Genomic DNA, 14,508 nt, shown 5'->3' on the forward strand with positions numbered 1-14,508 from the left:
TTGGTTTGTAGGACATGTTCTTCAACCTGATTACCTTGTCCTTTCGTATAAATTAGCCAGAAAATCACCAGAGTGTCTTTATACTTATTTATCTTTGTAAATAGATAAGTTAAAAAGGCACATGATGACATACTCAGGAGTTTTTTTGTTGTTTTGCACAGATTTGTAGAGAGATGAAGGTTTCACTTCATTTGTTGGGAAAATTGGAGTAGGTTACTGTTAGTTAGCAGGCACTCTATTTCTGGATCTCTGTGTGAACAGCAGTATGTGAACATCTCTCAAAAGACATTAGCAGGACTTTGGACAACAATGGCATATTATGCTTGAGAAGTGAAGGTCTGAGAGATAGCTGACAGGCAACAACAAACATCTGGTGGATGATGGTATGCAGCCATGGGAGAACCCTATTTAGATATGTCATTCACACTATAGCTGAGGCACCATTAAGAGTCTTGAGTTTACTCTGGCTAAATCATACAACATAATTCCTTGGTTGAAACACGAATAATCTTTAGATGCTCTTGCAGTTTAGGAATCAAACTAAAATAAACATCTTTTTTCAGCTAGACATTTATCATTACATAGTAGTTAGACAAATAAAATACTACAGTCTTAAGTTCCTTATAAAATAATATATATTAGGTGCCAGAAGAGGCATAACAGATGCCATCTCTCACTATAAAAATAATTTACAGTTTCAAACATAGTCATGACTTGAGCATACACAAATTATTGGAAGAGGGATCAGGGTTATAAAGTCTCCTTTTGTTACTGGATTTCTTATGTCCTATAGTTCACATTGAAATCCACATTTGGGAATTATTTTATAATGGTCTGCTTTCAGTTTATCTAAATTTTTCAGGTACATTAGCCAAAACGTGCCTGTGGCCGATGATGTGATCTACCAGCCAAGGATCTTGTAAGAGAACAGTGGCCCCCAAATGATTTTCAAAATTTTATTTTTGATACTGCAGATGATTAAACATTTTGTACTTCTGGTGTCTCTCATGCCAAATTGTCATACGTTTGTAGCAGGTTAATACAGAAGGGGGTTGACAAATCTTGCTATAATCACTACCCCATGTTGTTTTCATCCTCCTTGTCTGCTGCTCATTTTTGTTGTGAAAAACCCTAATATAACAGTGACAGGAGGTCTGGATTTGTGGCCGACTGTTATAATTACTCCCACTGAGGCACTGTCAATAGGATTAAAATAAAGATTCTGGACCTGTCCATCGCAGATGAGGTCAGAAACACTAGCAGTGGGAGTACTGTTTCTGCAAGCTGTGCTTTCAGTCCTGAGTTACAGAACCATAGACATTAATATGAAGCAAATATTTGAAACCTCCAGTGGAGAAAGACCAGCGTTTTTTTTTTCTGCATTAGCTAAAATATCCATCTGTAATAAATAACTTAACAACATCCATCTATGTCCTGACCATACATATATGTATGTTAATTTTCAAATGTATCGGAGCCCCAGAGAGTTTCAATTACAGAACAGTCCATTTTGTGTTTTATAATTAATAAAGTCTTTGCAGCTGCGTAACTTCATCCAGGAAACATCTGCACAAACTCCTTGTGTATATGTAATTTCTGTGAAAAGTTGGTTAGCTGAATTGTCTTTAATGTTCTCAGGTTAGGGGAGGGTAGAAAGGTAGAAAGTTTGTTAATGTAATGCACCACAAATCATGAGAATGAAGACTTACGCCCACAGAGATACAAACCAAATTCTAGCCACTGCCTGTAAGAAAAAAAAAAGGGCAAAAAACCCCCAATGTATAGGTTCACTTTAACATATAATCATTTTACTTTATTCAAGTGAAGAGAAGGGAGAATCCCAGAAAACCTGAGCTTTTCCTGATATGAGCAGTCATTTTCCCATGGTTCTCAGTAGGATGATGCTGTTACCCCAAGTTTGTAATACTGCTGTTGTTGAAATTATGTGAATACTCCTTTGCCATCCTTTGATACTAACTTTGAAAAATTACTGTTTTTTAAACACGAGTTTCATCTTCAGTGGTACCTGTGCCACTGAAATTTAATTGTGACGGCAAGCTCAGGGAATTGTGAGCAAACCAGAAGAAACAGACAAACTCCCTTGCTCTGCTAGCACAGTATGTCATCTTTGTTTTCCTCCCTCAAGCCAGTCTACTTTTTATAATGGGATCAAACTGTAATTAGTGCAGTCACCTTTTTGCAACTCATTATGTTTCATTATTTTCTTATAAACTCAAAAAATCTTATCAAAAGCCATGTTCAATCAAGCGTCTAACATGCTGAAACAATTGTGTGCCCTTTAAGTCTTAAGCTGATATGCTACCTGAAAGCCTTGCACTTTTTACAGCTGGAGATTTTTATTTTTTTTTTAAATTTGTATGTATTATTGTAGTAGCAAATTATTTTCTTGATTAATGTGTCACTGCCCTGCAACTGTTTACTCTTTCTCCTTTGGTTATATGTACATCACCTGTTACATGTCACTCATAACCCTCACCATATTTCCATCACGCCTCCAATTTAAGTTCCTTTGCTCTCCTAACAAGCAAAATTAATCTTCATGGTGTTTGTACTGAAAGATTACGTAGAAATTAACAGTACTTAACACTTCCCTTTTTTCCTTTTTCCTGTGCCACAAACAGGACTTCAGACTGCTGTTTGCTGCTCTCTACATCTGCCTTCATTCCCCCTTCCAGAGTTTCGTGTAACTCTTTTTTTATGAATATGAAAAGAAAAAAGTACATTATTTGACCACTACCAGGCCTCTAAGGCATCTGATGAGCTCACAGCAGAGAAGCTGCTATTTTTCTACATAAGCTGCAGTCAGCATTTCTAGTAACAACAGATAATGTCTTGTGCCACAGATGTGGCATCGTAGTTTCTAGTAGTTTGTGTTAATTCCCAAGTATTTACTTGTGGCTTTGAAATATTTCGTTATTTACAGTATTTATAAAGGACCTTAAACGACACCAAACACATTGACTCAAGATGTTTGTGATTGCATTGACTGCAGTGGCATATGCTAAACCTGTATTTAAGCAAGTCCTGCACACTAACCTTGCAGCCTTTCAAAGCCATGTACCTGACCTTACTGTCGCGATCTGCCCTTTCTACAGCTCAGATCCATTGGATGTGCAAGACGAAAGCAACTTAGTCCAAGCCAAGAAAGATTTGGCTAATGTCATCTGCATCAGGGTCTTCTATCATATACAGACAGAAAAGAGTACCAATTTATCTAGGGCTTCCAGTCAAGAAAGTTCAAATACAAAATGACAGTGCCCTGCTCAGTTTCAAACTGCAGCTCCATAGAGGTTCTCTCATCCAAGAGCTGTTTGCACTGTCTTAGTATTTCACAGTGGACCTCTGCCAGCTTCCCAACAAGAGAAACCTCTTCGCTTTGCAGAGGAGGTGGGAAGATTTACTCTGAGGAACAGCTATGGCTATCGTAGAAAAGTAAACAAATCCAAGGTGCTGGGTAGCCCTGGGAGGGTCATTGATGGTCAGTCGCTAATGGCTGTGAGGCTGGCATATTAAGCAAAGAATTGTGCCTTGGCTGAAGCATAGCTTTCCTCTGTATTTATTGTTGATTTTGTAAATGGAGAAACAATTAGGCACTAGTTTTCGCGTTATTTGAAGACTGGTTTAGGTTAGGCTAGTAGATGTTACTCGGCATCTTTACGCTGTTAGTAATGTGTAAGACCAACAAAATGGGAGCTTCATCTGGGAAGAGCTGTTCTATTAAATAAGCAGCTGTAAATAACACACCACATTGAATGGAAATAAATGTGTTTTGTGCTGGCTGTCTTCCCCACCCCGTCTTTTTCAGTATCCCAGAAGGCCTTCAGTACCAAAACTGCTCCTGAATCTTAACTTGCTTGAACAAGTTCAAATGAGTTCACATTTTACTTAGATCAACAATAATGATTATTATGGCTACAACATTAGAGTGCTGCCTGTGCATCTCCTATCACTGCATGAGTTCTGTACCCTGATTTACAATATAGGTTCCCTGTATAGGGCAGAAGTACTGCTGATTTGAGCTTTCCCACACTAATGAACTGAAATATTAAAATGGCTGTGATCAAATGCAATTTGAGTTGCCTTAGGCTTTGCCATAAGATAACTTTGTATCTTATAAACACAGTACCTTTGTTTATCACTTCTAGGTTACATGTACAAAGCTCCTAGTAATGTTTGGCTAATGTATTTTGCTTTTTTTTTTTTTTTTTTAAATTAGCATTTTTTTTATGTTGCTTATGGAGGTAGTGGCAGTGGAGATTTTATACCAGCTTAAAAAGATTACATAAAGAACTGAATTGGGTCAAAATAGGTGGATTTAAAATAGTGTAGAAGAAAATAATGCATTTAAATTACCTGCAACATAAAAAAATTCACCGTGGCAGTTTGGCAAGATAGGACAAAAGGGAGAGAAAAATGAGTCAACAAAGTATTTTTGAACAGTTTTTCCCATCTGTGATCTGTAATAGCTCACTGGCAAGTTATCGCACCTTGATAAGTGGTCTATGTTACACCCTATCTTGATAGAATTTGCTATTGTAAGTTTCTTGACGAGAACAATGATACATGTTAAAAACAGATAAAGATTCATAGCTCACCAAGTTTTGAGCAATAGAAATATTCCCCTGCTAGGCTAAAATAAACAAATTTTTGTGACATATTTAAATTTATGAAGAAAAATGGGAAAATAATTTAGTTGCCCATTCTTCAATGAGTACTTGTAATTATACTGTGTACCCCTCCATACCCTCCTTTCTATTTTTTTTAAATCCTTTTTAAAAGCAAGATTTTCATACTGTTAAAAAAAATCAGTGCTGGAATATTCTGCACCATATATTTATGGGGTGTATAAGTTGAAGGGATGGTTGTTAAATGAAAAAAATGAAAATGGTTGTTGGAAAATCATGTGAAGTACTCTCACTGGCTCATCATGACCCTCTTACTGGAAAAAAAGCTAATGGAATGGCAGCATGGTACGAGTGCCTGAACCTGCCGCCTGTGGTATGCTGTGCATGAGAATAAACGGCTTACAGTCATGTAAACTAGTCACAGACATTCAGATCCTTTGAACTCTAATAAGAATTGCACGTTTACTTTACATAGTAAGTGACTAAGCATGTAAACGTCTTGATCAATTCATCAGAAAAAAAAAATGAAAAAGGGGCTTTCTGTTTACCTTTTGTTATTTCTGTCTGAAATCTTTATTTTACCCTCTGCATCTTTGCTATGTAATGTTCCCTGCTGAGAAGGACAGAGTGGAAACACAGTAGGGATCTTTGCCTTTTAAGTAGCTCTTCGCTTTGCAGAAGCTACGTACTGGAAGAACTAGAGTATTTGTCCAGTGTTTTGCTCGGTTATGAGAGGAATGTGACTATTTAAGAAAGGCAGGAAACTATTTTTTGGTAATTTTAGATATATCTCATTTACAAGTACTGAAAGAGAAGACAGAAGTTTAAATGTATCTCTTAAGGTGCATGCATACAAATCAGTTCAGCTTTTGTGCTCTTTGTCTTTGGGCAGGAAGTTCTGAAACAATCTTGAATGAAGGTGTAAAAGGATAATTTTGGGTTAAATTTGAAACAACTATGAATTCACAGGTCATGTTTATCCAGAGTATTTCTGCAAAATTCTGTCTTCTTTTCTAATTGGCATATATAACAGCTACTAGGGTAGAATCAAACTGTAGCATGTAGTTTTACAAGCAGGGCTATGTTTTCTTCTAGTGCAGACTCATGCCCCTTTCTCAAAGTCAAAGGATATATGCTTTGCATGCTAATTTCCTCTGCCAGGTAATCTAGCTTCTGTCCACTGTTTTTTTTTCATCATAACAAACTCTTAACTGTTACAGTGATTTCTGTCCTGTAGACATATTTTTCATTAGGGCCAGAATTCCCTATCAGTTCATACTGTTCATTATGTAGTTCATCAACTTTAATCTACTGTTTTCGTAAGCATTACCACAATTCTTTTTTCTGTCAGTTGCATAAAATTCATCAGACTAAAAAGAGTCATGTCACTGTAGCTACGCTGTGGGCCCAGTCTGAAGGCTATTAAAATCAAAATCTCTTTGACTTCAGTGAGATTTGGATAAAGCTCATTGTTTTAATGCTCTTTCCATCACTGCAGTACCAGAGAACTGAAATAACTGTTCCAAATATCAGTGTCTTTTGATACTTTGCATTTCAGTTCTGAGAAAATATCCAAGCAAATATGAAATAACCAAAGTAAATTCTCTCTTTCTGAATTCAGAATGACTATTTAACTAGCTTTAATATTTTGATACCCAATACTAAGTGTCACATGCTGTCCCTTTTCTTTGCGTACAGGTGATGGCTTAAGAAGGTTATGCTGTCTGTCAGGGTTGGGAAAAAAAGAATAAAATAGTGTGGTGGAAAAAGCCTGTGCTTTATTAGAAAGTTCTGGAGGACCTTTGTGGTCTGTTTTTCATGTTGACAATGTTTGCAGGTTTGCCCATATCCTTGGTACAGAAATGGACTCTTAATCTGTTTCCAGTTTTAGCATTGTCTGATCCCCACTTCCCTCTTCCTCATCCACTACAGGTCTCACAGTTTATCCATTCTTAAGCTGGCTGTCTAGGTTGCAGTTCTCTGCTTGTAAGAATCATTATAGGTGTGTTTTGTGGGTGTTTCTGCTTTGGGAACTGTGTCAGTAGCTGTAATAAGTATTTCTAAACATCAGTTCTGGAACACAACACAATTTTTACTTCCAAGGGTTCACAGTGGGCAAACCGAAGTATGAAATCTTCTTACATGCATATTTCCAATTATCTACCTTTTAATTTTTCCTTGAAAGTTTTAGCAAATCCATTTCAGCCTAGTTTTGTCTGTTTGTGAAACGAAAACCAATTGTGCAGCTTATTCTGTCTGCCCTCCTTCTATTTCTGCTTGTTCCTGCCAGTGTTGTCTGTCCAATAAGTATTCACGCCTCATGCTTTCCTTGGGATCGGGGTTCATTGGTGGGTTACAGCTTCTTGGGGTTTCTCAGATCAGGGAAGAGTAACTTCTGCTCCATTAATTCCAAATCAGCTAGTTCAGATACCAGAAACACTTCAGTGGCCTTAGAGCAGAGCTCCTCTGGACTGTTTTCCCCTTGTTTAGGTCTATTGCAGGCATCCAGCTGTTTCACACCATTACTGTACCCTTCTTTGCTGAAAAACAGATGCTTGTTACATTTCTGTGGCCTTCTTTGTTAAAGTATTGTGCTGCCGACTTGTGAGGTATTTGTAATATATGTTTGAATTCGTAAAAATGCCACAAAATCATTAACGGCATAAGAAAAAGAAATCGTGAGCATAATATATTTCTTGAGCCAGCATATCAGAATGTATAGTTTAGATGTTTACAGAAATGTATGCCTTATGTGACAGTGAGAAAAAGATCAGAGTAGTAGTCCAGGCAAATGTAAACCTTAATTTGTTTTGTTCTGCCTTAGCTTGTGGCCGTGGGTTCTACAAATCCTCCTCACAAGATCTGCAGTGCTCCCGCTGCCCTACTCACAGCTTCTCTGACAAGGAAGGATCTTCAAGATGCGATTGTGAAGATAGCTATTATAGAGCACCTTCTGATCCACCATATGTCGCATGCACAAGTGAGTCAGTCATGAATTTAATAGTAAAGGACATTGCTTAACCAACCAGGTGCAGCTACTTGTAGCTAGTAGTTTTGGTTGGCTTTTCCTGTATTTGAAATGTATATTTACAACAGTAAATGAAATTGAAAGGCAGAGGGGAAAAATCATTGGCAGTGAGTATAAAATCAGCATCAGTATAATTTTCATGTTTGCTTGATATAACATTGGAAAATATTGCATGTTGGCCAAGTGCATAACTTATAATACATAGAATACAGGCACAGTTTTCTGATGGCTGCAAAACTGTTGCAGACAATGTGCTTTATGTGATATAATAACAAAATGAGTAACACAAAACATGAAAAGTGACTGGTGTGGATCTGAAGTCTGACTGAATAGTAATTGGATCTGGCTTAACCTTCTAACTGCAAATAGACTAGCCTACAAAGACTGGTGGTTCAAATAGTGGAAATCTCCTAAATCCAAAGCAACACCAAGTATTTCTTTAAGTCATATCGGAGCTGATAACAAAGGACTAGATGCAGTTGGTGCAGTATGTTTAGAAGAGATGAACAAATACAATACTTGGAAAAACTATTAGGCAACCTTTCAGGTATATTAACCGATCCTTTTAATTGCACACAAGAAAAATATTTAAAGTCAGTTGCAATAAATATATAGACATTGTTCTTCTGATACCTTAATGGAAAATAAATAAGCCTCTTACCAAGTGAGTTCAGGGAGTCTTTTACTAAAATAATGAAATGTTTATATGAAGAAAAATGCTTCAACTATTTTCTGCCTCAGTAATTAGAATGTCCCACCGTGGTTCTGTGCAATTACCATGAACTTTTTTTTTTGGTGTTACATAGGACCTCCATCTGCACCACAGAACCTCATTTTCAATATCAACCAGACTACCGTGAGTTTGGAGTGGAGTCCTCCTGCTGACAATGGGGGAAGAAATGATGTGACCTACCGCATTTTGTGTAAGAGGTGCAGCTGGGAGCAGGGCGAATGTGTTCCCTGTGGGAGTAACATTGGATATATGCCCCAGCAAACTGGATTAGTAGATAACTATGTCACTGTAATGGACCTGCTAGCTCATGCTAACTACACATTCGAAGTTGAAGCTGTGAATGGGGTTTCTGACTTGAGTCGTTCCCAGCGGCTTTTTGCAGCTGTCAGTATTACCACTGGTCAAGCAGGTAAGTTTTTTATGAATTTCAACTCTGTGAGACTGAGGGAAACGGGGAACATGCAAACTACAGATGCAGTAAATCAGGAGCTTGTTTGGTGGGTTCTGGCTCATTAATCTTTTCACCTTGCCAGCTAGTTAATTTGAGCTTATACTATTTCATGATAAGCCTTCCCTTTCTTGGCCTCAAAATTGCTTTCAGAAAGCATTTGTGGAAGACTTCAAGAAGACATATGTCTTTAATATTAAGTAGATCTTAACCCTGCAACATTTTTTTTTTTTTATCCTTCCTGCATTATTGGGGTTGTTCCCTAGTATTTGAAGATGAAAAAGTAGATGTGACAGTCCTGTGCAGGCTTACTTTCTGAATTTTTTAAACCTGTATAGGAGTGCTAGGTCACTGAAAGATGATTTGGATATCTGATGGTGTTTTTTTTCGTGTCAGTGTTTTCCCTCAGGATAATGTTTCTAATTTATCTTATATTTCCAGATATTTGATTATGAGATTCACTGAGAATGTGATGATTATTCTTTGTTTCTTCTACTTATCATAATCTGACAGGTGAAATGTCAGAGAAAATAAAATCAAACTAGCAGATCACCCCAGGGGAAAAAAGGGCTTCAGTTGTCTGCATGCTGAGTGAAAAAAAAGGAATTCTCTGATTTAGATTTCTGAAGCGACAGGTTGCTCGTTGATAAAAAATTACAGACATTAGTGTGCTGTAGGCTTTAAGAGAGGACAGTAGATCTAACCTTCTGTACGTTGAACAGAAGATCTTAAACCAAGCATTAATTGCAGAATCTGTCTTCAAAAGAAATGCTTTAAAACAATGAGGTAAATAACTGATGCTTGCTGTAGGAACAGCTAACCAATGTTTTAAAGGATACTTCATGCTTACATCTTGGAGGGAATTTTAATGACTGTGATACAGATCAAGCTATTCCTTTTTTTTTAGTGCAGTAGCAATGATCCCCTACAATAAGGCTTTGAACTGAGGATGAAGTCACCCTACAGGGGCAATAAGCAAATAGGAAAAACTGTAGTTATTCTGCACTTTAAAGATGGTCATCTCAAAAAAAGTAAAAAAGGACAAGAAATTTACCTCAAAACCTTCCCACTCTCCCCCAAAAACTAGGACAGTTTATATAGTTGTTAAAGTTAGGCTGGAATATTTGTGGTATAGTTAATTTCCCCATAGTGCTTTCCTGGATGCCAGATGCACATTTTATATTATTTTGGAACCATCTCTGTGACTGAAAGGATTGGTCTCTGTGCTCATTCAGATCTTGGAGTTTATGATGAGATTTTGAGTACAGAGAACTTGCCCTGAAACTATTTTTGCAACACAGATCATGTTATCTTGGCACCTTGATTTTTCATCTTTAAAGCAATTCTTCACAATTCGTCAAACATGCACAGGTGGACAGTGTTCTGCTCTCTGTAGATGTCTGTACAGAGCTACCACATAAAGAAGAGGATTTGGACTTTTTCCTATTTAGCTAAATCACATTGGCTTTACTTTATGTACTTTGATGGTTCAGTGGCACACAGAGTAAAGGAAGAGAGTGCAATTTGGTGGCTGGTATCACAACTCAGGAAGATGAAAAAGCCTTAGCCGTAAGTTTGTTGTATTACGCCCAAGTTAATTCTGTTGTGTTATCATAGTCATAGATTTATACCTTTTTTCAGAAAACACAGTGTGGTTATCCTGTGTTATAAGTAACGCAAGCTATATGATTTTATGAAATAGCTTTCACATCAAGCTCAGAGATGTTAGTGAAACCGTATGATAGAGAACATCTAGACTTTAAATAGAGATTTTAAGCAATGGAAAAAACCTTCATGTTCCTAGATAAGTTTTGTAAGGGCATGCAGCAGGAGGCTTGACTATGTTCATTCCCCGCTCTCCATTTTGGTATGGGATTGTGCACAGGCAAATATTTTCCACTGCTGCAGAATCTAACACCACACTGCTGACACAAATGGTACTTGCACAACTGAAGCTTTGTCTCTTTAGCACTTCTGAATATCAGAATTTAAAGGCTTCTAGAAGGAATATACACAAGAAACAGATTGGGGTGTGGGGGAAGGCTTTAAGCTCTCTGTTGCAGTTTTCTGTTTGTAAAATGAAGGTAACCCTTGCCTTTCCTTGCCAAGCTCTTCAAGACTTTCTGATTAAAAGTGCCAGATAAATGCAGTAATCTTTTTTTCCTGAATTAAATAAATCATGTTAAAGAAAATACAGTCTTTCAGAAATAATGCATTTACCAAAAGGAAAGACCTCTCTTACATTATTTTTGCATGTTTTGGATCCTGATAGTGATTTCTTTGGTTTCTCAAGGAGGAAAATATTTTAGGTGGAACAGATTGATGACTATAATTGAACAGAAAGAGACTGGTTGCTCAAAGGAGACTGTTATGCTTCTGTGTTCCTATTTTATTTTACCATGGAGAGAAAGAAAATGTTGGATTTATTTATAGCCAAGTAAACTAGGATTCATGCAGCTCTCATTTGTTACTGTGTGACTGTTCTATACTTTTGGCAAAAATGGCTTTTTCTATGCCCATATTGCTTTCTGTGAGTGTAAATGTGTCTAACTAAACCTTCTTCACATTTTATTATACTAGCACAATAGGTAACTATATATAATTACTGTGTTCACCAGTTGCACAGGGGCTTGCAGTGAGATTTTCCCTTTGTAGTTTTGGTTTAATTGAATTGATCCTTTGTGGCTATATTCATAAAATTCAAATCATTGTGTAATGATAACGGGAAATTATAGATAAAAGAATGGGGTTATAGAATATATTCAGTGTTTCTTCACCCACATACAACAAGCTTCTGATGAGACAAAGAGAACATGTCACAGGAAAGAACCAGTTGGTTCATGAAAAACTACTTATATTTGTGGAAATAACACAATAAAATGACTGCAAGTAGGTAGGTAGCATTTCACATTGCTTACATGCACACACATATATATATGGCACATTGCTATTTCATTCCTTGTATTAAAAAGAGTTTGTGACTAGGCTGTCCGTTGTCAGAGAGTGTATTTTTATGCTGCAGCCAAGAACCACGAGCCCTTTTTTTTTTTTTGCTTTGTTTTGTTTTTTTCAAAAAGATTAAGTGCACTAAGTCCCCCAGGAGTAAACCATCTTGTTTCATATCTTGCTTATCCAGTGTCATATAAAGAATACAGGATGTCATCCCAGTATTGTAAGCTGATCTATGTGAACCCCTGCATCCTCGTATAATTCACATTTAAATGTTACTAAGCCGCAATTACAATAGGTGAATGTACTGAAAAGCTGCAGCTGGCAAACAGCTGACAAACACTACATTTGCTGGCAAACAGCTGACAAACACTACGTTTTCAAGCTTACTGAGTGGTTGTTTACCAAAGATAAAATTTACCTAATAAGATACTCACCTTTCAGTGGTACTGGCACCAGTTTCATTTTGTCTGTCAAATTCCTTTCAAATGTTACACCTTTTCCATGCAATACTTCAAAGGCTAATGGAATTGGGTGGGTTGGGTTTTGCAGCAAATGAATATTTGTCAGATTTTGGCATTTATGCACTTTCATACCTTTAAAAAAACATGTGCTTCAATAACAGTTGCATAGTTTTTCTGTTGAAACTTCTGTGGTTTTAAAACTACCTTTCTACATCCTTTCCTCTGAATTTATGTGAATGGACAATGGAGTGGTCACCGGTAAAGGGCATATGCACTCAAGCTAGCCTGATTTTGAGTGAATTTAATGTAGGTTGGATGAATCCCAGTATTTATCAAAGTTTGGGAAAATTTCACTGTCTGTCCTGAGCCAGTTTTAGTTGCCTTTATAGTCATTGTAAAGAAAAAAATCATATCCAAGGGGACACTCATCATGTCTTACTGCTGTAACCAAACATGACAAACAAAATTTAAAATGTAATGTGAATTTCTGGTCCTAATGGTATTCTCTGTTCTTGCACAGGAAGCACTTGCTAATGGTCGTTGTTTCTTCACAGTAAGAGAAAGGTTTCCCACAGCACTTTTAGGTCATATGGCTCCTTCAGATGCATTTAATGCTGACAGCTTGAAGTGGTTAAAAAAAACCCCAAATCAGTTCCTTAATCAAGGCTTACTCTTGAAAAATAACTTTTAGTAACAAGATTTGCTTTTCTTTTTTTTTTTTTACATCATAGAGTTCAATTTTCAGACCTTTTCCTACAAAAATTAGATCCTAAAATTCACAGTTAAAGCAAAAAGGAACTGTTATTTTTTCCAAATTTTCATTATCTCAGCAACTTGAACAGAAAAAAACATTACATGCTGTAAAATCATGACTATTAGCTGCAGTACTGTTGATTTACTGGCAAGAAGAAATGATTGAGTACATAAAGGAAACAAACCATCCCTTACGTAAAGCTATGTGATGGGTTCTGCCTTTCTTAGGTACTTCTGAAGCCTTTCTAAACAGGGAATACACGTTGCATTCTCCCCTACTCTGCCTACATTCTCCTTTCACTGTTGCTGCTCATCATTTTTCTCTTCTTTGCTGCTCTTTGCATTTTCCCCAGCTTTCAATTATCTCTACTAATTTTTTTAAGTCTCCTTTTTTATAGTTTCTGCACTATTGACCATCTATTTGTTTCCCATTCCCTGTCAGTCTCACTTAAGCCTGCCCCTTCTTCAGCAACGAGCTGTCCTTCTGCTGAAGCAGTGATCAAGATTTATGCCTGTGGCTTTCCCAGTTGCTTTGACCTCACCATTCTAGTCCTATTCTCACTTCTCTCCTTACCCCAGGCCATTTAGTTGTCTTCCCATTCTGCCAACTTGTTTTAATCTACCTTGATCTAGGCCTTCTACCCAATGTTCACTTCTGGTGATACATGACAGCTTCCTACAAGTAGTATCAGTGTTCAACTTAATGCTACTTCTATGTTTTCCCATTTCAATGGACTTCCTTCAGTTTCAAGTTTCATTTGATATTTCCTGCTAGTAACTTTACTTCATCTTCTAACCTTCAACTGTAGATTAGCTTTCCCACCTTGATATGGCTACATTGCCTATATATATATATTTAAACACAGTGCTTCATGTAAAAAGAATTTCCATTATTAAAATAATGTTTTTCTTTTATTTTTACCAAATCTGTTCCACCTGTTGAGCTGGGGAATTATTTAAAAGAAAAAGTCACTTTTTAAAAGTAATATTCTCTAACTGCTTTTATTAAGCTGTCATTTTTAGAAACATATATGTTATCATGATTGTACTTTGGCTTACCATTTTGCTTATTTATGTAATGTGAGCTACAAAGTTAATAGTGGTTATTCTTAGTAATATTTAAGTTACATTTTGATTGGTTTTAACTTTTTTCTAGACCAGTAGGCAGACAGCTCAGTTCTGTAATTCTTCTACACTCCATGGCCACCAACTGAAAAGGGTAAAACTTAGAGTAGAAATTACATGTGGTAGTTATTATTCTTCTAGTTTTTTAGATGTCTTTTCAGTACATTTAAAAAATTGATTGGGTTACTTCTGTGAAGCTAAGACTGTCTATTGATCTGAAATCACATTACCCTGGACTAATATCACAGATATTTTGACAGGAGGTGGTAACTGAATTTGTGCCTGAATTAAACTGATGGAAAAAACTTGATAAGACTTCCAGTCTCTGTACAGCAAATACCATCAGGGAAAGGAGTTTGTTC

At 36.7% G+C, this 14,508-nt stretch overlaps 1 protein-coding gene across 6 annotated transcripts in view; it reads left to right on the forward strand.

Annotated features, from left to right (window-relative positions):
* Positions 1–14,508, forward strand: part of EPHA7 (EPH receptor A7) — a 179,019-nt gene that overhangs the window by 46,987 nt on the left and 117,524 nt on the right. For all 6 annotated transcript variants that reach the window (XM_057413495.1, XM_057413490.1, XM_057413494.1 and 3 more), the window contains exons 4-5: positions 7,471–7,626; positions 8,481–8,816. In XM_057413495.1, coding sequence (XP_057269478.1) covers positions 7,471–7,626; positions 8,481–8,816 — 492 coding nt within the window. The remainder of the gene's footprint in view (positions 1–7,470; positions 7,627–8,480; positions 8,817–14,508) is intronic.

Source organism: Pezoporus wallicus, unplaced genomic scaffold, assembly GCF_028554395.1.
Source record: "Pezoporus wallicus isolate ANWC-B61680 ecotype Strahan unplaced genomic scaffold, APGP_CSIRO_Pwel_v1 contig_4844, whole genome shotgun sequence".
NCBI lineage: Eukaryota > Metazoa > Chordata > Aves > Psittaciformes > Psittacidae > Pezoporus > Pezoporus wallicus.